The sequence below is a fragment of the Malus sylvestris genome, chromosome 5 (assembly GCF_916048215.2).
Source record: "Malus sylvestris chromosome 5, drMalSylv7.2, whole genome shotgun sequence".
Taxonomy (NCBI): Eukaryota; Viridiplantae; Streptophyta; class Magnoliopsida; order Rosales; family Rosaceae; genus Malus; species Malus sylvestris.
The window spans coordinates 42,377,550-42,402,938 of NC_062264.1; the positions used below are offsets into that span (position 1 = coordinate 42,377,550).

Genomic DNA, 25,389 nt, shown 5'->3' on the forward strand with positions numbered 1-25,389 from the left:
GTGTCTAAAAAGCTGGCAAATTGATTGAAATCGACCCTTCAATGTTTTCATACGATTCTTAACATGATCTTCAGTTTTTTTACACCCAAGTTTTTCATTGAGCACATGAACAATTTTGGCTTCTATGGTCTGCTTGCTTATTATACCATTAGCATCATGCCATCCATTATTTACAGCCTCAACAAGTAGTTGTAACAACATGTTGTTCTCACGGACCACTGATTATAGTTTCCTTTTGCCTTTTCTTGTTGTGAATCTCCTATTTATAATCTTACTAGATGATGCATTATCATAAAACAATGAGACATGACAATAAAAGCATAACATGATAATAGGGATTACAAGTTTAAATGTAACATCTCATATCGCCCAGGAAAGTGGATCATGTAAGCCTTATATGTATATTCTCATCTCTACCTAACATGAGGCCTTTTGGGAGCTCACTGGCTTTGGGTTCCATCAGAACTCCGAAGTTAAGCGAGTTCGCGCAAGAGCAATCCCATGATGGGTGACCCACTGTGAAGTTCTCGTGTAAGTTCCCAGAAACAAAACCGTGAGGGCATGGTCGGGGCCTAAAGCGAACAATATCATGCTATGGTAGAGTCGAGCCCGGGATGTGACAATTTGGTATCAAAGCCAATCTCTGGCCGGAAGTGTGACAATTTAGTATCAGAGCCAATCTCTGGCCGGAAGTGTGCCGATGAGGATGTCGGGCCCCTAAGGGGGTTGGATTGTAACATCCCACATCGTCCAGGGGAGTGGATCTTGTAAGCCTTATATGTATATTCTCATCTCTACCTAGCACGAGGCATCTTGGGAGCTCACTGGCTTCGGGTTCCATCGGAACTCCGAAGTTAAGCGAGTTCGCGCGAGAGCAATCCCATGATGGGTGACCCACTAGGAAGTTCTCGTGTGAGTTCCCAGAAACAAAACCGTGAGGGCATGGTCGGGGCTCAAAACGGACAATATCGTGCTACGACGGAATCGAGTCTGGGATGTAGTGAGGGCCCGGGCCGGGATGTGACACTAAATAAGCTCATAAATCGTTCCAATAAGATAAGTTCTGAATATTAGGACAATAGTTTAGAAGAATATTGGACATCAATGGAATTAAGAATACAACATACAATTAAAATGCCTCACCTCTGAAATCGATGCCTTGCAACTCCAAATGAACTCCCTATAAGATAAAAAATGATTAATTAGTCTATGTATATGATCACATGGATTCTTTATTCACAGCTAATTCATATAAGTGAGCAAGAAACATTTTAAAAGAATGAAGAAAGCAGAAACTCAACATCTTTTGGAGGGGAAAGTCCACTGGTTTCGATACAAAGGTCGAATCAATAGCAACCAAATTGCAAAGCTACCATTTAGTAGTATGCTTTACAGAAACACATCTATGTGAATTTATATCTCTAAAGATCATACTGGAACAATACATCAGGGCCCCTGAACATAAGTCATCAACTGCAATATCAACAAGCCATAAACATAATCATGTGCTTAACTAAAGTTTCGTGGTATGAAATTAACAAAACGTCGTCAAGAAAAATCTTAACCCTAACAAGAAAAACCTTAACTCTAACAAGAAAAACCCTAATCCTAACAAGAAAAACCTTAACTCCAAAGTAACCAGAAAAACCCTAACCCTAGAACAACACTATCAAAACAAGAAAAATCATGAAGCTTGAAGGAGAGAAAAAAAAGATAACATGAGGTGAGAAATTTTTTACCTTGGAGCCCGATGTTTATAGAGAGGAGAAGACATTCTCTGGAGGAGAAAGCAACACGTTCAAAATCTCTCAAAGTTTCTAGGGTTGAGGTGAGATTTGCCAAGCTCTTTGGTATTTATACATATCACCTTGAAATCCTTCAAAATCCACCAAATCACAAATCCATTCAAATCCAATTCCTTTGTCAATACACCTAAACTTGTAAAGACTTTCAAAAAGTTATGATTAAATACACCTAAATTTATAGGGAATTGTAAGAAGTCTTTAAGAATCTTAATTGAATACACCAAGACTTTTACAAAGTCTTTTAGGGAAATTCCCAATTAAATACCCCTAGAATTATTAATTCCCTGAAACTCTCCCAAAATCATAATTGAATACATCCCCCTTAGTTTTTAACTCTATTATGCAGGCAACGGACCTCCTTGTTGCACTTTGCTGAGCCTAAATTTCAACTGGGCGTGGACGGAATATTCGGTTTCTCGTTGTTTTAGCTTTTGTCCATCCTTGGGGCTTGTAAGTGATCAAATTCATGGGTTTTTACTTTTTATCTGCCTCGTTTTTTTACTGTGCTTGTTTTTTCGAAGCTAGGTTTGAACTTTTGAGGCCTCTTGCTTGTTGATGAGTGCATGACTTCTCAAATCCTCATATTCTGAGCTCAAGCTAGACAGCAATTGAAATTTTTTATCTTCTTCAGTTCTTTTAAGAAGCACCATGGGATCAATTGTGTGAGGTATGTAGACATCCAGCTCATTCCACATGCTTCTCATAGAACCAAGATGTTGAGCAAAAGTTTTACCTTCTTGTTGAATGTTGGAGATATCCTTCTTAAGTTAAAAGATGCGTACAGAGTTGTTTTGATTACCATTCATCTCCTTCACAGTTGTCCAAAAAGTGAGAGGTGACTCGGAATAGCTGAAGATTTTAGCAATCTTCCTTTCCTTGGAATTAAGCAACCATGACATGACCAATTGATCTTTACAAAGCCACCCTCCATATTCTGGAGAAGTAACTTTAGGAGCAGGATGACTGCCATCGATGAAACCAAGTTTGGATCTTCCACCAAGCGCAAGACTAACAGCTCTTACCCACGACAAATAATTAAATTCATTCAGAAACACTGAACTGAGTTGTTGATTTGGATTGATATCCATTTCAGAGATGCGAGCAGAAGGAGAAGCAATGGTGCTTTCATCCTCTGAATTCTCATCAGCCATATTTTTGCCGAAGGAAAATCACAACAAGTGAGATATACAGAGACAGGTTCAAAATGATGTCTGCTCTGATACCATGTTGACTTTTGAAGTTTCTGATTTTGAATTATGGAAATCATAATGAGAGCAAACACAGGTTACAAATATATAGGAGAGTTTGAGTGAGTTGCAAACTACACTCAACACTCAAGTTACCTATCCCAAATTTCCTTGAATCACGCTAAACAGCCGACATAGGGAACATAACTAAGCTCCTTGGATTAAGGAGTTGACAACAAGATAAGACCCTTGTACAAATTGATAAGAGCAAGAAGAAAATAAACGGCTATTAACTAGGTAAAACGCTAATAAGGTTGACACAAACCCTATTACCCAGATAATACCGACAAAACCCTAATCATGAGGAACCCTAAGTAACCAGAGGTCTTTCAATAGAGGAACAAGACTTGCAAGTTAGGACTCAATGAATTTGTTGATTTGAGCCATGAAGAATTTGTCCAACTATGTACTGGATACATAAATCCCACTGAACCGGCCTCATCCGTGGATGTATATTTTAAGTATGAAAGCCTAAGTCGTTCCGATGTTCCCCGTAGCGTCGACTGGAGGATGCATGGAGCTGTCACCCCTGTAAAGAATCAAGGACCCTGTGGTAACAGATCAACATTAAATGCTTTTATTTTAGAGGTATTCATCAATTCTCCCCCTGAACTTGTGATCATTGGCCAATTTCCCCCCTCAACTTTAATTTTGGTCAATTTCCCCCCTCAACTCTCATAATTAGTCAATTTGCATTCTACTGTTAATTTTTTTTTTAATTTTCCATCTATTCATTTTTTTTTCTTTCAATATTTCTAATAACTTCCAACAAAGTACTAAATTTAACATAAAATCACCTGCATAATATAGGGTAAAATGTACAAAAACATAATACAATTAGTATGTGATATGGGTTGATTATAAGAAAAAGTTATGAATCGGGTTTAAAGCATGTAGAAGAAGAAATAATAATCCTAAACTCATGGATCAGACTTATTTCAATAAAATATGTTATTCTTAATAAGGAGTCGAAAATTATGAATTGACTAGCCATTTTTGCATTAAAGCTCGATTCTCCACAATTTACTTGAACTTAGCTTTCACTTTTATAAAGAAAATTGTATTCACATACAAAAATGTACACATCAATCCTTTTCGTTATCAATTTTGTATAGTAAAAAATCAAATAAAATTACTTTATACTGATTTATTATGACTAATAATACTATCTATGATAAATTGTAAAATTCTAAATTTTAATCTATTTGTAATAGGATAAAGACATAGGAAAATGATTAACATACATCTTATTTAGTTTCTTACACACACTTGTTTAATTATGATCAAATTAAAAAATTAACAGTAGGGTGCAAATTGACTAATTATGAGAGTTGAGGGGGGAAATTGGCCAAAATTAAAGTTGAGGGGGGAAATTGGCCAATAGTTACAAGTTCAGGGGGGAAATTGATGAATACCTCTTTATTTTAATATTTTTATTCATTCCTAAACTAGCATACGGTCGATTTTTGGTCCATATTTAATCGATATTTGATCATATCAAATATTGACAATGTATCAAGTACTATAGACTTACATTATTTTTTCTTGAACGCATCACGATTTATCAATTTTGTAGTATGTATAGAAATCAATGTTGTGTTATATACTGTAGGCTCTTGCTGGGCATGCTCTGCAGCGGCAGATTTGGAAGGAATTGCCCAAATCAGAACAGGTCAGTTGATCTCATTGTCCGAACAGCAACATGGGGGCTGTAGCAGATTTTATGGAAACAAGGGCTGCCGTAGTGGTTATATGGAGTCTGACTTTACACACATACTAGGATGCCGAGGAATCGCAAGCGAAGCAGAAATCCTGTACCAGGCTACAGAGGGAAGATGTGATACTAACAATCCCAAACCACGGTGTCATCATCGTTGGCTACATGAGAATTCTCAGGAGTTGCTGGTCCTCCTGGAGGTCTTTGTGGCCTTGCTACAATGGCTTCCTACCCAAGTATAGATTGGTCTTCTCGGCTACACCTATACAGGGTATAATGAAGCGTGCCGATCCAAAAGTGCTTGTACTTTGTATCTAATTGGCATAACCAAAGACGGATTTAAGTTCATTTTTTCGAATAGAGCATAATTATGTGCGTAGATCTAATTTTCTACTAATTTTGATGTCGAATTTTATCTCAAAATACCTCAATTCTCTGGACTTCAATTGAAATTTCATGTAGCTCTTGCACTTGATGAAGTTGAAACTTGAAATGCATTAGAGCACTTTTTATCAAGCAGTCGAGCATAAAATTAATTTAGAAGATCGGCAAACCTCAAGAGAACTAGTTTTAAAAAGGACACTTAATTACCCCAAGACCACTATGACTGCTAGTTGGAGGGCAACTGCATTGACTTACCATTGTTAACTTGGAATTTCAAATCCAAAGAACGAATTTTCATACCCCGCTTACTTACTTTTGACTAAATTCATAACCCCAGCTGCAACGGCGATTTGATGAATTATGCCTTTGAATATAAAAAGCGAAACAGAGGAGCAAGTAGCAATTCTAACATCGAAAACGAGCATGCTTCCCAGATAACAGGTTATGGAACGTGCCTTCCACAGTGAAAACGACCTCTTGAAGGCTGTGTCTCCCTGACGAACCTTCCAGTTTTATTAAGGGCTGGTTTGGTATTGCTGCGCTTTGAAAAAAAGCTGCGGTGAGAATAAGCGGCTGTGCTGTGAGAATAAGCGGCTGTGAAATAAATCAGCAGAGTGTTTGGTAAATTTTTTTGTAAAAGTGATTTTCGAAAAAAAAAGTAGTCTGATAGTGGGTATTTTCATTAAAGGAGCACTGTAGCTCCGTGTGCTTTGAAAAAAAGCCAGTTTTCCAAAGCTGCAAATAGCAGCTTCAGCTTTTTCCTTTGATTTCAGCTTATTCTCACAGCAGCTTCTAAAATAAGTCCTTTTTTTTTAGTTTACCAAACACCTAAAACCTTGACAGCTTTTTTTCATGGGTGCTTTTTTTTTAAGCACCTCACTCCCAAACCACCCCTAAGATGGATAACCGACAATGAGTTCTTGAACAACACAGAAGGTATCATGAGAAATTAAGTATGAAATTCTGCCATTGTTCACAAGAATAGGCTGTTAGATATCATTACATTACATTACATACCACTGCACTTACCTAATAAACTGAATACGAAAAAGGCACAATCAGGCACGTTTTCCACCGCTGGGATTGCTCTTCGTGCAGAGGACCTTCCGCCCCTTAGCACGTCGGCGCTTCATCATTGCTCTCCCGCCGGTTGTTCTCATGCGCCTACGGAATCCATGAGTTCGAGCCAAGGATTTCCTGGACCTACTTCTCTTGGTTAGACACAGGGCAGCCTTCCCGGCCCTCACCACTAAGCCAGAGCCTCTTCTTCTTCCAACCCCAACACTAGAGCTCGAATCCAAACCCAAAGATAAACCTTCAAATCAAAAAACCAAGTTCTAATCAATTCAAGGCCTGAATCAACATCCTTTAACGAGCCCTTCAGCTTAATTCTCAGAAACCAAATAAAGACGCCAACTTGTTTCATTACCATGGAAGTATCGGCATCCTGCGACCGACAAAGAACTCGCATTGCTCTAAACAACACATATCAAGTAGCTAGCTAACCAATTCAATCTCCTATTCACTACGCTGTAAACTGTAAAGCATCTGGTGATTGGCAATCGAAGTACTTACGTTGCTAAAACTAGGGAAATCGTAAGCAAGAAATTTACTTTCATGAAGCTAGGGTACCTAACCAAACAAAATACTGAACAGAATTCAAGTAAACAGTGGAATGTGAATGTACAACCTATTAGCTTATCAAATTCAACCCAAATGAATCAACAAAAATAAAACCCACCAAAATTTAAGCCACAAAAAACCCTACATTTCAACTTAGAGACAAATTTCAATGAAAAAGCATAAATTCACCATCTTAGGAAAAAGGAACAAAAACCCATTTACCAAAATCACCCAAAAAAACAGTAATAATACTTCGACCATCCATTTTTTATCCAGAGTAACAGTAAAACAATTGAAGGTAAATTACCTGAGAAGGCGGAAGTGGAAGCGATAGAGGAGGAGGAGATGAACGAGCAGTGAAGCAACGGGGAACGCGCGGCGGCGGCGCCACCGCTGAGAGACACGGAGCTCTTCCTAGTTGTGGAGCCGGTGAGGAATGTGAGAGAAGCACAGGGTGTGGAGGCTCGAGTGGAAAGGTACGGCGACCACGCCATTGCTGAAACTGAAGCCATTATTCCTTTTGCCTTCTTCTGCAGTTGTTGTAGTTCTGCTTTCTTCTTTCTTTCTGTGTTTTGTTATCGCCAAAGAGGAAGAAGAAGAAGAAGAAGAAGATGAGGTTTCTGTGCCCCCGCCTTATCCAATCCATCGTCTGCAGATTTTGGTTTGGACCCTTCGAGTCAGACCGGATTATCCATACTTCAAATGCACTGGGCTGGACCGGCCCATTACCCTTCTGTATCTGGCCTACCTAATTTCATAATCTACTTATTAGTCTATTTGTGTTCAAATAATCAAATGGGGATGTAGCTCAAATGGTAGAGCGCCCGCTTTGCATGCGGGAGGTACAGGGTTCGATCCCCTGCATCTCCATGGTTTTCTTTTTTTCTTTTCTGCCTATTTGTATTTGTGGCTTCAAAGTTTAAAGTTTTGGATAAATCACAAGTTTATGGGTTAGGCCTACAAAATGTATTAAAGCAGGTGTTAGGGGATTCTTTTTTATACAAATAATATTTTTACATCAATGAGTGAGAAATAAATTAGTATTGAATTCGTCAGTTATGAGATTCAAACCTAAAATTTCTTAAGTAAAAGTGAAGGTGAATTCTGTTTGTGACATACAATGTTCTAATAAATGTTGCTTTATGCCACGTCAAACCGGTGGGCACTTTTATGTTGCGCATTAGACTGGAGAAATATATATATAAAAACTTGGGGACACTAAACAATATATGAACCACAATTTATTCCCTATAAATTATTTGGTTGAAGGATGCAGTAAAGTTACAAGTTTGCAATAAATCAACTTACTAATTACCAGACAGAAACAAGAGAAAGAGTGCAAAAAGAAAAAGTGGAATAATGAATCACATCACAAAATTTCCAAAAAGAGTGGGATATGACAAACAGGATCAGTAGGTACTAACCACTAAATTAACAAATGTGGATAAGGCAAACTACTAAATTAAGGATAGGAGACCTTTCTTGCTTGAGGAAAACTTAGATGAGCTATATATTTACCTAATCACTAGATTAAGGTGCATAATGCGATATTTGATACTCAATTATTTGCTTTAGTTTAAGAGACTCAGAGAGAGAGGTCAATGTCAAAATTCCATATATTCTGATACAAAAATGGTGGGTGTGGTTTTGCAATATGGGCATCCACTATTCCTTCCAACTGAGACGTAAACCCTCTAGCTGCCACAGAGGTCTCCCAATGTCTTCCACTACTTGAAGTGGAAGGCAAGCAAATGCAGGCTCCAAGTTCCGCATGTGGGACGGGCAAAACAAAATTATATGAAAAGGAAATCAAGTGGGACTCCATTTGTTCGTTTGCCTAACTTGTTGCCAACCCTAAACCACCTTCTACGTTGGCCACAGTTTGATCCTTTCTGTACTAGCTCATTGGTTCTCACCCACCATATACCACCTTCTATGTCGGGCCGTGAAAGTAAGTGTGACCGTAACATCGTCATACAATGTTCTATCTAATCACTTATATTATAATATAGTGTATGTGATGGTTTGAAAAATGGTTGGTTTTATTCAAACAAAAAAGAATGGTTGGTTTTATGTATGTGTCTTCGTATATCTTTGGATAATGAAGCTATGCAAAATAGCATATAGTAGGGTGGATTTGGTTCATTCGGTTTGATTTTTTGTCAAAACCGAAATTACTGTTTGGTTCAGTTTTCTTCGATTTTTCTCAGTTCAGTCCAATTTCGGTTCAATTTTTTCGATTCAGTTATGGGGTTTAGGATCTTGGATCAATTTGTCTAATTAATGATTCTTATCCACAATTAACGCACAAAAAGAATGTGTTAAATTGTTAATCAATGTAAAGTGGGAGTTTGCAAGCAATACCTTGGTCATGAAAGGCTGCTGGTAGTAGGGGTCCCCTAGCACAAGTTGTGCAAGCCAACTATACAAATCCATGAGCTCTCTCTCTCAATTTTACAACATCCGTTCAAAAGGGTGTCTTGCACTCTTCTATTTGAGAAATGTTATTTACATTATCTCAAAAGCAAATTCAATCGAGTGAGACTTCCTAGTATCTGTAACCTTTCTTTTTTATTGTTTTAAAACAGACTCAAGCTACAACATAAATTTTTTTAGGGTAATGATTTTCACACTTCTAATTTCTCCTTATGCATTTCTCTCCTTATTTGCGTCCCTTCCTTTCTATTTGATTCATTCAATTTTAAAAAAATAAACAATAAGAAGAGTGCGATACGAGAATAGAGAGTGCGAAGATAACTTCTAGAATTTTCAAGTGAAATTCAGGTGTCTACAACTCTTACTTGAGCTTTCTTATAAGAGAGTATGATAACATTAATCTTCTTTTTTAAGTGGTATCTACGAAGTATGGATACAAATATGAATACGACACGACACGACACGGCACGATAATATGAAAAAACTCTAAAAATTAAGATACGATACATCATAGATACGGCAAATAAAAATATATATAGCAATTAAATATACTATTTGAAACAATGATTCATCATTCAAATTATAATTCTAAATTCATTTGAGTTGTTAGAGAAGCAAAGTTGAAAATCTAATCCTCTTTATATTCAATAGAAGAAGTGTGAGAGTCACATTTATGGTTTTAATTAGAGAGAAGCTCTTTGTAGTCATCAATTTTCAATTATACTTGTCTCCTATTCATTTTCAATTCCTCATTATCTTATTTTGAAAGTGAATGTATCCTTAAAGCTGGATACGTGTATCATAAACGTGCGACACAAGTATCCATCAAGACAAAGTCGTGTCCACTGACTATCATACGTATCCGAAGAGTACCTGAAAGTATCATGAAAGTATCGTATCCGATCAGATGTCAGACACAAAATACACGACCAAACATAGGTATTGCATCATAAGTGGCATGTAATTATGCAAAGATTGCTACTTGCCAAGTCGGTTGAGGGGTTAACCATTTTGAGATGAACATTTGAAATTTCTTGGTTTAAATTCTTAAGACACAGAACAAATCAAAGATGAGAGACACAAAGCCCCCACCTATACCCGTTTTCATCATTAAATATGTGATTGGAGACATGTTTTTGTTGAGTGAGATTGAAGGTACTAGTCCAGCAATGACCATGAAGGTTCTGAAAATCCATTTTCTAATCATACCAAGACCTTTTATTGCATTTCATCTTCAACTTTCTCAAGCTAGGAACCCACCACAGAGAGCTCTTTCAACTTCCAATGGCAACCAATTCTAATCCACTAATCGTGTGAGAGTGCCATTTCTTTTCTCCCATTTGTTATTGGTTAGTGCTGCTCTTCATCACCTACTCAGGATAACGTTAATGATTGTTGGAAGGACCAAGACATCACCATGACCAAGTCTATCATCATCACATCATTTCAAAATGAAGATTCCAATAAACTTGAAACACGACAAGATTGTCATCCATAACAAAAAGAAATCTCTGGAGCCACAGAATAAGACGCAAAATGATATAAAATCGGAAAAACGAAATAGATAGACACGGAAAAATTCCCTCTGAATAAAGAATTTAGAGGTTGATTATTTAAGTAATGAGATTCCATGGATGAAGAATTTAGTTTTGAAGCACTCTTATTAATGGAGGATTTTAGAGAGAGCTTTTGCAAGCACCTTCTAAGAGATTCCACAATGGACTATTTACCTACTGCGTGTCATGGCATGAGAAATTGAGTTGTGGGGTCATGGGACCAACCTAAGGTGGGCCCAAACTTGGGAAATGGGGCTAAAACACCTTTTTTAGAACAGAATGTTTTGAAATCTGGGCCACAAACTCAGAACCAAAGTGTAGTGGTGGGCCTGGCTACCAAGAGCTACCTGATATTTTTCTTAACTTTTGGTGAAAAGTCCAAAACAGTTAAATCAAACCCAGTAGTGAAATGGATTACCTAATGCTAAGGGCAATATGACTAGACCAGCAAGTGGAGCCCACCCTTTTGTTTCACTCCCTTTGGTTGTTTCAATTTTCCAATATTCCTCTTGTGCTTAAATTCATCGAAGAATTTAAGGTTCTCCAGCAAAGAGTTATCGACCTTTGAATTTATACAAAATTCTCTAACTAGGGACTAGAAAAAATTTATTTCTGATGCTGTAGAATTTGGATTTATCTAAGCTTAAGATTGTAACCTTTGTGGTTCATATTTTAGTGAGATAATAGTGTCGAGTGCTTATATAACATATTCTTTCATGCAAAAAGAAAAACCAAATCTAAAATATCAAGTAAAGAAGTTGGCTCCTTTTAGATTTGGTTTTTCTTTTTGCATTAACAAATTCTTAGAAAGAGAGGGAGTAAGCTTATATAAAAAATGTAAAAAAAATAAATTTTATGAATAAATAGAGTCAACGATACGACAGACATCGTTGTCTACACGCGAGTTAGCTTTTGTGGTCGAGCAGTATCAATTTCACTACGAGATTTGTGAACGATTGCTGGGCTAGGCCCCCTCGAATATTGAGAGCCACATGCGGGAAGATTTGCATGTACGGTTTTTAGGGGGATATCTGGTCGAAAGACTGACGGTGCCCACCCAACTAGAAGGACTGAGAAATTAATAGAAAAAATACGTTGTATAAGCAAACACACTATTATCTCAAGCTTAGATAAATCCATATCAAGCTGCATTAGAAATAAATTTATTTTAACTTGCCATAAATTTGTTTTATTTCAATTAAATGGGATTCTGTTTGCTACCAACGACCCAACATAACCTATTTCAACAATCTTTCAATTGTGCCCTTACTTATATTTGATAAAAAAATAAAATTAATTAATATAAAAAATATTTCCACATTTCTCTCCCTCAACATGTTATTTGTCAGGTATCCTCAATTATTTCATCATGCCGTTTATGCTATTGTATGGTTAATTTGATTAATCCCCTTATTTCCTCCCATACTTGAAATTTATATCATTTGATTTTACCATCATAAATAAACACCCTATTACTTCTAATCAATTCCACATTCTAAAATTTAACTTTTGATCAAATTCTCTTCCTGCTGGCAATAATCATTATTTTGGCCTCCTTGTTTTAGCATGTCGACAGCTGCTTTTAAGATCTTGGCAATATGATCTTTGACATGATATCGGGAAAAAAAATTGTGGCGAATACTTAGCAAACTATAATCTTAATTTAGATTTAAGTAATTTTTACTTTAATAAACAAGAATTAATAAGAATGTTCAAAAGGGGTAAATAGATATGTGTAAATCATTTCTCTTGTATAATTGAGAGTATAAGAAAGAATACTCTTAAGAGCAAAAAGTTATAGAATGTAATCGAAAATATACTAATTAATATAATATTAATCACGTAATGAGAGACGTAGGGGGTGTATTCAATTAGGAATTCGAGAGATTTTAATAGATTTATAAATCCATTGATTTTTATGAAATTTAACTGATTTGGAGAGATTCCATGTAAAATTTTGATTCAATTCTCTTGAAATCTCATGATAAGATGTAAGATTTGTGGATGTTTAAAATACACTACAAAATCTCTCCATTTCCTCAACTTTTTGAAATTCTTTAAAATCAAATTCTAACTGAATACATCTGAAATGTTATAAACTTCTTTAAAATTCTAATTGAATACATCAAAATTTATAAGGATTTTAATAAACTATCTTAAAATCTTGATTGAATACACATTAAATTTCAGATAATCACTTAAAATTCTGATTGAATATCTCTATATTCATTAAAATAATTAAAATCTTTTAAAATCTCAATTAAATACACTCCCGTAGCCATTTGAAACTATACAGTTCAATGTACGAGGATCTCCTTAACACGCACGCAAATTGACAAAAATATATTACATATTTAATAGAGCTACAATGATTTTTAACCATGTGATGGTCAATTTTGCAATGTTCAGAGTACGCACAGCACACAGTGACATTACACGGGTTTTCATGCCCGTGAGTCCGTGACCATGCAGACCAATCACCGATCGGATGTTCAAGATACTTTTCTTATTCCAACAATTCCCCTATTAAAATACTCTACCCATTCCACCCTCCAAACCCACTATTTTCGAATCCTTCCAAACTTTTTCCCAACTCATCTCAGAAATAAAAATAAATAACATAAAAAAATTAAGAATTGTTATTGGCATTTTAAAAATCTTATTCTACATTTCAAACTTTTTATATTTTGAAACAAAAATACACTTTTGAGGAGTGTATAATGAGATTTTTGGATTTTAGTAGGTTTGGCAATAGACTCGTATTTGTCGTGTCCTATTTTAATGATGTCGTATCAAATTCGTTATCTTAACATGTTATTATCAGGTGATTCGATAACGACTTGATCTTTAATAGTCATGTCTGGTTGATGAGTCATGCAAAAAATTATAATGCTTAATATCTAAATCTACAAACGATATCTTAACGGAGTTTTAAATGGGTGATTTGATAACGACCTCACTCGTTAACAGATTGTTAACGTATGACCTAATAACGACTCGAGTCATTTAATGAGATTGACTCAAAATCTGTTAGTTTTGTAAATCTCATGTCGGGTCATTGGGTCGTGCAAAAATTACCAACCTACACTCTAGTGATATATTTTTCTATTTATGGTCTCAAGTTAACTTACATAGATAGATGGTATTGATGTATAATATTTGCAATATTGTACAATAACTTAAAATATTAGTAATTGAGTTTGATATATGATTATAAGTTATAACCGACACATTGTGTGAATCTGCTATGCCAGTCAAGTAAAATACTTTTGCATAAAAGAATATCAATCAACTTCAATATTTGACATCCTCTGGCTCTAACTCTAGCCATGTGAACAGCCGAAGCCAAACCCCTCCTTCCTAAAGTCTGAAATTTTACTATAAAACCCCACATCCCACATTTCATTCTCTCTCAAAATCCCATATGGGTTTCAAGCTCCAAGCTCTGCTGTGCCTTGTAGCTCTTCAAGTTCTGGTCTTCTTCTCAGAGGAAGCAGAAGCAGCAGAACACAGCCATGGCATCAGCTTGAGAGTCCACAGGAAGCAAGTGAGCGGCTGCAATTTGTTCCAAGGCAATTGGGTTTTTGATGCTTCTTACCCGCTCTATGATTCCGCCAGCTGTCCCTTCATAGATCCTGAGTTTGATTGCATCAAGTATGGCAGACCTGACAAGCAGTTCCTCAAGTATGCCTGGAAGCCTGACTCCTGTAACTTGCCCAGGTACACATTGATGCTACGTTTGGTGGGTATCAGAAATTCTCTATGCATGACGACCTTTTGATATCATTTTCGTAAAATTATCGCTCTAATACAACCGGAATCTGTTATTAACGCTTCAATACCACCACCAAATCACGGATGGTTATTTTAGCCCTCCTAACCAATACCCAAGCCTTGCTTAAACAATAATATTAGTTGTGTAATTATTATTATTGTTGAAACAGGTTTGATGGGGTGGATTTTCTGAGGAGGTGGAGGGGAAAAAAGATAATGTTCGTGGGCGACTCACTGAGTCTAAACATGTGGGAATCATTGTCTTGTATGATACATGCGTCGGTGCCAAATGCCAAGACCACCTTCAAAAAAGCCTATTCTGTGAGCTTTGAGGTGAGAGATTTTTCACACTTCTCTCTCTCTCTCTCTCTCTCTCTCTCTCTCTCTCTGTGCATGTTTGTCTCTTTGTAATTATTTGTCTTCCCTTATTATTATTATATTTTTCTCTTGGACCCTTTGTCTCTTTTTCCAATATGTTGTGCTCTTTTTTACGATTTTATAATATTTTTGGAAGGTTAGTTTTCCGTACCCTGCTGTTCTCCACTGTTGTATTCATTATTTTTCCGTCATATATATATATATATATATATATATATATATATATATATATATATATCTGTTTAATTGTATAGCACTCAGTATGAAACTTGGACATTTGTAAGCCAATTACGTACTACCGTGTTAAAAATTTAAAACTTTAATTGATTGATTTGAATTATTGTAATTTTTTTAAATTTTGACGGTTCATGATTGATTTAAATTACTTTTACAGTGACGATTTGTCGTAAGTTTTGTTGGTTTAGTGTGTGCAAGGAGTGAAAAGACATGGGTTAGTAGATGTTGTTCTTGTTGTAACAAACTATAGGTGATACCAATAAAAGATTGTTGTGGGGTTGGGTGGGGAAGACAAAGAAAAGTTAAAAGACAGACTTTGTCCTCCTTTGTTTCCCCCCCTTCATTGTCCTCTAAGTTATAAAATTTATATTTTTCCCCTTTGGTTTATGACTAGGTAAAGAAAAAGAAAGGGAAACGGTTTTCGTACAGACAATTTCTCTTCACATACTCCTTCCGTTTTTTTCTCCAACATTTAAATTAAGCAACTCAAAAGAGAATCAAAGGAAAGAGTGGAAAGGGAAAAACGAAAGTTTGAAAATCACTATCTAAAGAGAAAAAGCAAATAGAAAACCATAGAAGTGAACTAGAAAATGCAATCAGATGAAATTCCAGACACATTTTGTTTGAGTTGGATAACTCGCTAGACATTGGACATAATTTCATACCCTCGAATTAACTAGGCAAAGAACTGAAAGTCAGAAAGAGGAGGGATCTCCCTCCCACCACAAAAAAAATTATATGAGGACTTCAATTTTCATCATGTTCTTGTATTTTTTTTGTTCATGTTCTTCTACATTATTGTTTAATTTCCACGTAGATCTTTAAAAGCCATGAAGGTTTACAGGCTGTGATGAACAACCAGCCAACCTGTGATGGACCGCTTTGTTCAATAATCTTTCTGCAATGGGGTTTCAAAAATTTAATTTATAATTTGTCCTTGTTGAAATAATATGATCGTGAAAACTATTTAAATTTAATTAAAGCATGCATGTGGGTAGCTTCTTGTAGTATTATAACCACCTTTATGATTTAATTAATTTAATTAATGGTTTAATTATTACAAAGTCCCAGGCATACAGATTTTAATTTTAATCCCAATTATAATTGTGTTATTATGTGCAGGACTATGGAGTGACTTTGTTTATGTTCCGGACACCATACCTTGTAGATATTGTCAGAGAAAAGGTTGGCCGTGTGCTAAACCTAAACTCCATCAACGCCGGAAATGCATGGAAGGGGATGGACGTCCTGATCTTCAACTCTTGGCATTGGTGGACCCACACCGGCAAGTCTCAGCCGTACGTTTCAACCCATTACCTTTTTTTCAGTCGCCAATGCGAGTGACTATTGATCGTTGATGAACCTAAGTGACTATTAAGTTGTTTATGCATGGTGGGAATTGATGAGTGAATTATGAGTGAATTATGAGTGGCTGCTAGTCATTCATGAATTTTAAGTGATTATTAGTCATTGGTTTCCCACAGTTCAACAACACCTCACTACACTTGAGCAAGTGGGCAATATAGGGATGACTATGAGTCGTACAATGCATGAACGGCTCACAATATCTGCTGAAATTAATGAGCTATGGATTGTGGATGGATGTGAGCCACTTATGCACTATAAGTCCCAAAATGAAAGTGAATGATCAAGGATGCACCAATGGCTCATAGCCCATTGCGGATGGGCGACTAAGATTAACATAACTTTTGTTTTTACCATATGTTGTATTTGATCTGATGTTTTATGTCTTGGATGGCTTGTGTTGTGCAGATTTGATTATTTTCGTGATGGGACAAAACTGTACAAAGACATGGATCGTTTGACAGCATATTATAAGGGGCTTTCCACATGGGCTAGATGGGTTGACTCAAATGTTGATACTTCAAGAACCAAAGTCTTCTTCCAGGGCATTTCTCCAACACATTATCAGTAAGTAAAAACTCACACTAGCAGATATAATTAACAGTGATTATGTAACTTTAATCATAATTAACAACGTTGTTATTGTATTGAATTACCAGGGGAAAAGAATGGAATTCGCCAAAGAAGACTTGCTCAGGAGAACTTGGTCCGTTGTCGGGATCAACCTACCCAGCAGGGGCACCTCCATCTGCTGCTGTTGTGTATAAGGTGCTAAGCACGATTAAGAACCCGGTTTACTTGCTCGACATTACAACGCTCTCGCAGTTGAGAAAGGATGCTCATCCCTCAACTTATAGTGGCGATCATTCGGGCAATGACTGCAGCCACTGGTGCCTGCCCGGGTTGCCTGATACCTGGAACCAACTCCTATATGCAGCTCTCATCATGTGAATTGTGAAGGTCAACACTGATCAACAGTTAGCAACCATTTTTAGTTTGGGAAATGATTCGCGCGCTCACATTTTCTCCTTCCGCAATCCTCTCTTTGTTGTTGCCCATTTATTCTCCTTGAATTTAATTAATCCAACAGCTAGAAATAAGAGGACTGAAGAGGGAGAAAAGGACAGCGCGGAAATCATTTTCCTCTAGTTTTCCTTTCTTTCATATTCACATCGATTGGTAAACGACAATAAGGTGGCAAAATCAGTTGTAACTATTGTTTTACTGAACTAGAAGAATGGTTTCGAGTTCGTAGATAGACAAAGAACAGATTGAAATCCAAATGAGGGTGTAAGTGTGCTTACAGAAAGCAAAAAATATTCAAGTCTTAGAGTTATTGACTAGTTTGAACTTTCTTGTTCATTTGCTCTGTGATCTAATTGAAGAAATGTACATGTGGAAATTTCCAGCATTGTGATCAATATAATTTCCTTTAAGCTCTTGAATGTATGAAGATACTATACTGGTACAAGAGCAACAGAAACACAGTATTTCGATCTGCAATCAAGCCGAAAGCGAAAGCTAAAGCGATTTCAAGAAACTTCAGTGTGTTCCAAATGGAGATCAGAGATAAAAAAAAAAAACCAGATGACAAGCAAATATGAACACAAATTTAGGATTTTGTTAGAAGCAATCGTCGGTAGCATCATATATCTTCAATTCCAAATATAAATAAGCATGAAATACCAAGCATTCGGGGATTCGCCAAATAATCATCAGCCACAAAAATGACAGGAAGACAGCCCTTGGTACAGAAAAATCAAAGATATGTAGATGGATCCTGCTCTTCCTCTCATGGATGAAGACACTGATGCACCAGCAATGATCCTCCTCGAAGGGTTCGGTGTCAGTACAAGATAAAAAAGGACCAAACCTTAAAGCCACTATGGTGGGGAATTGGAGGAAAGAGGAATATTCATCAGTCTTTATCCCAAGCTCGAGCAGCTGTATTTTTCTTTTTAAATATAGAAAATTTAGAGTGTGCTATAAGTTTTTTATTTTGATAAACCATAGCGTTAGTGAATTAAATTGTTAATTGTTAAGAGGGAGGGGGATCAATGGGGATGGATATCGCATCAGCGTGCATAAGCATCATTGCTTTCCGCCAGTGCGACAAAGCGTAATTGCGTGCACAATAAGTTTTTTGCAGTGTCCATAACATCACAATTATATTTTTGTTTTTCTATAATAAAGACTGGTTATCCAACAATGTAAAGGTGGAAGGAACATGAGCACATTTTTTTTTTCATTTTTATACCTAGGATTCACACACCCCAAATTACTTTTGCTACGTCCTTTTAATTTTTTAATATTTTTCTATCAAGTGTTAGTGGTGTGTAGAAAATATTAAAAAATTAAAAGAATGTGGAAGAAGTAATTTGAGATGTGTGAATATAATCTCTCTCAACATTAAATTTATCTTTGGGAGGTTTTCAGGGTTCGAACTTCGGTATAGAGAAATACACTACTTTGGTCAACTTATCTAAACCAAAAGTTGCATTGTTCACCAAATTGTAACTACACATGTACAAACGGGTCGTATCATATTCAATCCAACACGAGTAAAATCCGTTTAAAATCGGTCCAACACAACACACACATGTAGGTCAAGCCGAGTTAAGTTTCATTTGGATTGAAACTTCCCAAATCGAACTGAACCGAATTGCATCTTAATCATTAATATACTGCTAAGTATTGAAATGAAAAGAATAAAGTTGATGTTATGATTGAATGAGAGGATGACGAAGTTGTAGCATTACTACATTGTATTACGAGCTATTATACATGTTAGTGAACTTAGGTATTGTTTGGTACGTAGACGAGACAGAATGGCACATAACGGAATGGGATGGAACATATTAAACCGATACCCAATCTAGCCGAGTAGGTGATGAGCAATAATACCATATATAAGTTCTACCTTTACAACAGAAAACTCTCAGAGCAATTTCTGTAGCTGAGCTTGCTACAGATTTAGCACGGCGTAGATCGGCATACGATTTTCTGCTGCTGTTGGTTCTGGCATTGTACATGGCACGATCTCACTTTATCTCTCAACACCTGGAACGCTCTCATTGTTTCTGCATCGAATCCTCCAGCGAACTGCAGCGAAAAATCACAACCACATCGTAAGAACGCGAAACATAGGACACAGTAAAATGATCGATGCTGTTGAAGCGAGTGTTTTTTTAGTCACCTGATGTACGCGGAAGGCAAATCGAACGCCTTGAACTATCAGCTCTTCTTCTTCGGGAACACCACCTACAATTTCAAGCTCAGCAGAGACTCTCTTCATGTACTTCATTGCCAATTTTACCGATGCCAACTTGATCTGTGAACATGTACCAACATTGTCACTACAATAACAAGCTAACCAACATTTGCTGGTGTACTATAAATCACATTCATATTTCGGGTTCCTATATCTGCTTCTGGAAACATTCAATTTTTCTGCCTAACATTAACATTTAAGTGGCGTATTCTGCAGGGAAAATGATTTTCGCACCACTCAATCAATTCTTCCGGGCCTCTCTACGGGATTGGAAGAAGGAGCTTGTTCTCTTTCTACGCACCTCTCTCTATTTTTGGCTCTTTAAGTTGAATAAATAAAAAAATCATACGACAGAAATTACCACGAAATACACAGAAAAAGACAAAAAGTGTGGAAATCAATTTTCCTTCAAGACGTAGAAAATCCAATCCAATTCCATTCAACGGTGAGGATTCAATCACATTGAGGGGCAGTCTCGAGACAAAAACATAATATAATGTACAAATCAGAGAGCCTAATTAATTAATTTGCTTGTTTACTCCTATAAAGTCAAAAGAGGAGAATCTTATTACTTGCTTGCTTCTTTCCTCCTACCAACCACTCCGAAATAAAAAGTGAAGAAGACAAACATATTATGGGAGTTCACATGTGCCCATGCAGGCAGGCGTGGGACTAGAAAATGTGGAAAAATATAGGTCATACTTTAATGTCTTTCATCTTGTGAAGAAATTTTTCAGTGTGACTAGAACACGACTAAGTACATCAAGTGTAATAAAACAATTGGTTGAGATTTTTTATTTTTTTTAAAGTTTCTAATCATTTGTATTATTATACATGGTACACCAGACCGTGTTATCAACACACTGAAAAATTTCTAAATCTTGTGACCCCTAAGCCCTAAGTCCTAAGCTCAGATTGCATTGTAGACTGTGTCAAAAGATTTCTCAATTAGTCAATTATCGCCAAGTTCTACAAGTATGTGAGTCATTAAAGAGCACCACCAAAAAACTCCACAGCCAATAGTAAAATATGACCTAGTGGGTGATTGAGTGTAGATGAGACTAGAGAGAAATTTGCACGAAGTCAGATGTTACTATTGTGACGGTATCTCAAGTCAATCATGCATCGTTATGTATTTTAATTTTCTCTGTAATTAGCTCCCTCGTTGCATGTAAGTTCTCATAAAATTGGCATACATTGCAAGCATGAGGGATTGGAACAATGAATTACCTGGCTTACAAATTCAGAATCGAGCATCCAATTTGTAGGAATTTGGAAAACTTTGTATCTTTTAGTGGCAGAATCTCTCATCCGCGAGAGATTGTAAACACCATGCTCCAATCTGTTCAAATTACACCAACCATATAAGAACTCCACGCTAAAAAGGGCTACAATTTGGAAGGACAAGACCAAGAAATGAAGAAATCTACTCACTTTTCCAGCAAAGCCTGCATCTTTTTGAGGGTTGGACCGCAGGGCTGGCGGGAATGATCAGGGAACGACGAGGCCTCGGATTCAAGCTTCTTGAGGTCACAATACCCAAATGCCGCTTCGCGCAGGGCATCGGCTTTCTGCTCCGGCCACTCAAAATGCTTCAGCACAGCTCTTTCATCCACCTAAACAAACAAAATCAATGTCAAGACCCCAGCTCGAAAGTTTATTTTTATTTTTAACGAAACAATATTCTTAACTACTCTAATCCACGTCCGCAACCCCGATTTTTGATTAAGAGGAACTATTAACAGATTTTTTAAATGGAAAAAATGAAATGTTACCAAGTATGAGAGCTCATCATCCAGCCATTTCACAAAAGGCACCACATCGTTGATGTCAGAAAACGCTGCGTTTTCAACTTCCTTTATCAAAAACCTAATGAAATCTCCCTGCATTTCTACGTCCGTTTTTATCTGCAAATACATAAATCACAACAATTTCACAGGAGATGAAGATTTGCCCCTAAACTTTACAAAAATTACACCTTTTTGGCATCCAAACAAAAGCAGTTGGAATCTGCGAACTGTCTTTTCTGTCAAGCAAACAATAAAATCCAACGGAAAAAGCGTAGAGCTAGATAATAAGACAAATACGAGGGCCACCTGCCACTGACACAACCAAAACGCCAGTGGCAAAATCGTAATTTAGATTAAAAAAACCAGTAACCGGGACTTACAGCGAGCAAGTGAGCCGACCGGTTCTCGATCTCGCCGATCATGTCGCGGGCATTGGCGGTTCCCGTTGCGTCGGAGACTCCGCTGCCCGACTCCTTCCGAGAGTCTCTTCGCATCAGAGAGTGGTAAAATTCGACAACCTCCGGCACTCGCTTCACCTTCGCCGTCGCCGGCCTTATGCCTCTCGGTGGTGGAGGAGGTGGAGGTGGAGCCGCCTTAGAAGGCGGAGGTGGCGGTGAGAGTGCGGGTTTTGTCTGACTTGGTGGCGGCGGAGGCGGTGGTGGAAATGCAATACCTTGTTCTGTTGAGGCCTTGTTTTGAGTCTTTTGACCGTTGGATGTCGACGGTCTCGGCGGCGGTTTAGGAACCCTCGGGATGCGAGATCTGATGGTAGCCAGAGTCGACTCGACGAACTCCTCCGAGTTACATCGCGAGAGCCTCGGCCTCTCCGATTCCGGCTCTTCCCTCTTCGACTCGGAGCCGTCGAGCTTCTGATTCTCCGGATTCGTCGGAATGTCCGCGCATTTCACTCCCCTCTTCAAATTTCTGATCAGATTCGACCTTCCGGCGATCTCCATCAGTCCCTGAAATCTCTGTGACGACGAAAGCTCGTCGCTTTCGGAATTAATCATACGATCCGACGTCGTTTTCTTCAGCTCCGAAATTTCAGCCTCCAATCGCTTCAATTTCTCTTCTTTCCCCCTCCTCTCTTCCTCCAACGCTGACGTTACTTCCGCCACCCGATTCCTCAGCCGCTCGTTCTCCGCCGCCAGCACCTCCACCCGCTTCGACGCTCTATCAATCTCTTCATTCTTGCTAATAATCTCGTTCTCCAAGACGGGGATGATGGCGACCGACTCTCTCAGGAGCTTGTGCTCCAGAAGCTCCGTCTTCAGCCTCGACTCTCGCTCCCGGAGCTCCTCCACCAGTCGGAGCAGCTCCGTCACGTCCGGCGGCTTAGGCTGCACCTGCGCGGAGGAGCGTGGGAAGTATACACCAAAGGAGCGCGAGAACACCGCCCCCTTTTGGGGTGTCTTCCCAGAGCTCAACGACGGCGACGGGGACTTTGAAGGAGTTTCCGGTTTGGGATTCGCCGGCGATTTCTGTAGCCCCATTGCCACCCTCACCTTCCCAGCAACCATTGCAAAACCCCCTCTCCCTTTCACTCAACACCCTGTTTCTCTCACTATCTCTCTCTCTCTCTCTCTCTAAAAGTGTGATGTTCCTCTCTCAAGGATTTGGGGTGTGTGATTAGCTTGCATAATCCAGCACAGAGTGAAGGGGTTACTTACAAAGACGTCCTTGTCTCTCTGTGTTGGAGAAAGTGAGTGAAGCTCAAACCCTCCAACTTGGAGTTTGCGACCAAAATTTTTATTTAAAAAAATAAATACGAAAAATAATACAAGCAAAAATTAATAAATTAAAAAAGAAGGAGTTCACGCGCGAGGAGGGATTTTGGTAGGGAAATTTTTAAATATCTTATGGTTAGTGAGGGCGTTTGGGAAAATGGCGCGTGGGATTGGGAGTTGGGGTTTGGAAATTGCATAGGCCCTTCCAACGGTCGGCTTTGTACGGTGTTTCTCGCCATTATCTCGCGGTATCTCCCTTGCTCTTGTTTCTCAACTGTTTTGTTTCAATTCGTTGTTTATAACTCCACCAAAGGAATAAGTTGGTTTCTTCGTTACATTTTGAGAGTTTCAAATTCTAGACTTAGCCTACTTCTATCATCTTCACCACTAAAGTAACTCCAGTGGTTTAAATAAGGGAAATTTTATTTGAATTCGTTTAACTTTTTTCTACACACAACTTAAATTTTAAATATCAAATATCTTCATTACCTTATTGCATAATTACCATCAAGTACAAGTTAAAATTAACAAAAAAAATAAGATATTAATAAACCCACAATCAATAACTAAACTCTAACCATTACGTAACTTTTAACGTGCGTTTTGTTCTAACAAAAACCCTAAGACGCTTTCATAAAGAAAAAATAAGCTCTTTTTGACGGATGGAGGGGTGATTTTGAAATTTTTAATCCTCCAACTAAAATATAAATTTATTTATGCGAGAGTTGAATTATTGATTTATATGCCATATACTAACATTCTGACTATTAGCTGTATAAGTTTACCAAGTATTTGTTGTTCTTTTTGGACACCATTTACCAAAGTCTTCTACTTCTTAACTTACATATAACCATAACATCTTGATTTTGTTATTGGATTACATATTAATCTGCTACTACTTAATTCGAGAGTTACAGTGATAATAGACAACATTGATTAGCTAAGTTCCTCATGTCTGTGTTCGTATAATGTCTTACTGATAATATTAGTCTTTGCTTTGCAATCTAAATTCTAATTAGTCAAACCACCAACAACTACATTCTTTGCATCATTGTTTTCACATGTTTCCTAGCTCTTTTCATTTGATTTTGGTTTTTTATTTTTTAAATGAGTGTAAAGATAAATTTACATCCTTGAATTGGATTTGTGAGGATAATTTAGGCAATAAATTTGGGTTTAAAGAGATATTGAAAGTTTAATTAAAAACAATATGGATGTAAAGAGTAAGTTAGGTGTAGAAAGAAGTTCAATGGTTTCAAATAAAATTTCCATTTAAATAATATCAACATAATATTTGGAAGTTCCTCAGATTAGCTTGGCTAGTCTATGTGACTCGACATTGTAACGCTAGCTATATTATTATCAAAGCTATTGCGTAAAAATTGAATTCTCAATTGAATAGAAAACCAATTATACATATAAACATATATATACTTTGTTTTGGTAAATCAAAAGCTCAAAATGTTAAATAGCAAGGAGGGAAAGTGACTACCAATAAAAATCTGGGAACTCGTTTGTTTTTGTGCGTTTGTACAGTTGCTAACTTATTCCTCTCTTCGACCAGAAAAAACCAACTTCTCATCCCTTTTTTCGGTAGTTTTCTCACAATGTTGCAGTGCTATTCGTGCGTGTTGCAACAGTGACTTGAGCTTTGGCCAAAAAAAAGACTTCACCTGCATATAGGAGCAGGCCGGAGAAGGTAAAGTCACTGTAATATCTTGCTTAGATTTCAACAGTGATCACTTTTGGAGAGAGAGAGACACAGAGAGAGAGAGAGAGAGAGAGAGAGAGAGAGAGAGAGAGAGAGAGAGAGAGAGAGAGAGAGAGAGGTTTGAGCTGTTACAGCTGCTCTGAGGTTGACATTAGAATGTATATAAAGTTCTCAATCTCCTTGCTTAGCCATTTTCGTTCAATTTACGTTGTGAGGCTGATTCATGTTTAGCTAATTAAGGGACTTGAAATACAAATATCTTGGCCAGAATTATAGATATAGAATTTAGATTGAAATACTCATAGTAATGTACCTTGTTAAAAAAATACTGCAATCTCAAAATTCAACACAACAAAGTTTATTTTCGT

At 37.3% G+C, this 25,389-nt stretch overlaps 3 protein-coding genes and 1 non-coding gene across 4 annotated transcripts; 2 read left to right on the forward strand and 2 right to left on the reverse strand.

Moving 5' to 3' along the window:
• Positions 1-6,090: 6,090 nt before the first annotated feature.
• On the reverse strand, positions 6,091-7,435 carry LOC126624490 (50S ribosomal protein L34, chloroplastic-like). Its single transcript, XM_050293554.1, has 2 exons — positions 7,084-7,435; positions 6,091-6,468 (listed from the first exon to the last, which is right to left on the reverse strand). Exons 1-2 carry the CDS (start codon positions 7,286-7,288, stop codon positions 6,212-6,214), a joined length of 462 nt encoding a protein of 153 aa, XP_050149511.1. The 5' UTR covers positions 7,289-7,435; the 3' UTR covers positions 6,091-6,211.
• A 138-nt stretch (positions 7,436-7,573) lies between these two features.
• On the forward strand, positions 7,574-7,646 carry TRNAA-UGC (transfer RNA alanine (anticodon UGC)). The gene has a single exon. It is a non-coding gene; the product is annotated as a tRNA-Ala (tRNA).
• A 6,432-nt stretch (positions 7,647-14,078) lies between these two features.
• LOC126624487 (protein trichome birefringence-like 38) lies at positions 14,079-17,961 on the forward strand. The gene is made up of 5 exons (XM_050293551.1): positions 14,079-14,488; positions 14,713-14,875; positions 16,280-16,455; positions 16,931-17,089; positions 17,182-17,961. Exons 1-5 carry the CDS (start codon positions 14,193-14,195, stop codon positions 17,471-17,473), a joined length of 1,086 nt encoding a protein of 361 aa, XP_050149508.1. The 5' UTR covers positions 14,079-14,192; the 3' UTR covers positions 17,474-17,961.
• A 1,261-nt stretch (positions 17,962-19,222) lies between these two features.
• LOC126624480 (protein CHUP1, chloroplastic-like) lies at positions 19,223-23,316 on the reverse strand. The gene is made up of 6 exons (XM_050293544.1): positions 21,964-23,316; positions 21,569-21,700; positions 21,228-21,409; positions 21,024-21,135; positions 19,719-19,853; positions 19,223-19,624 (listed from the first exon to the last, which is right to left on the reverse strand). Exons 1-6 carry the CDS (start codon positions 23,101-23,103, stop codon positions 19,496-19,498), a joined length of 1,830 nt encoding a protein of 609 aa, XP_050149501.1. The 5' UTR covers positions 23,104-23,316; the 3' UTR covers positions 19,223-19,495.
• Positions 23,317-25,389: the final 2,073 nt, after the last annotated feature.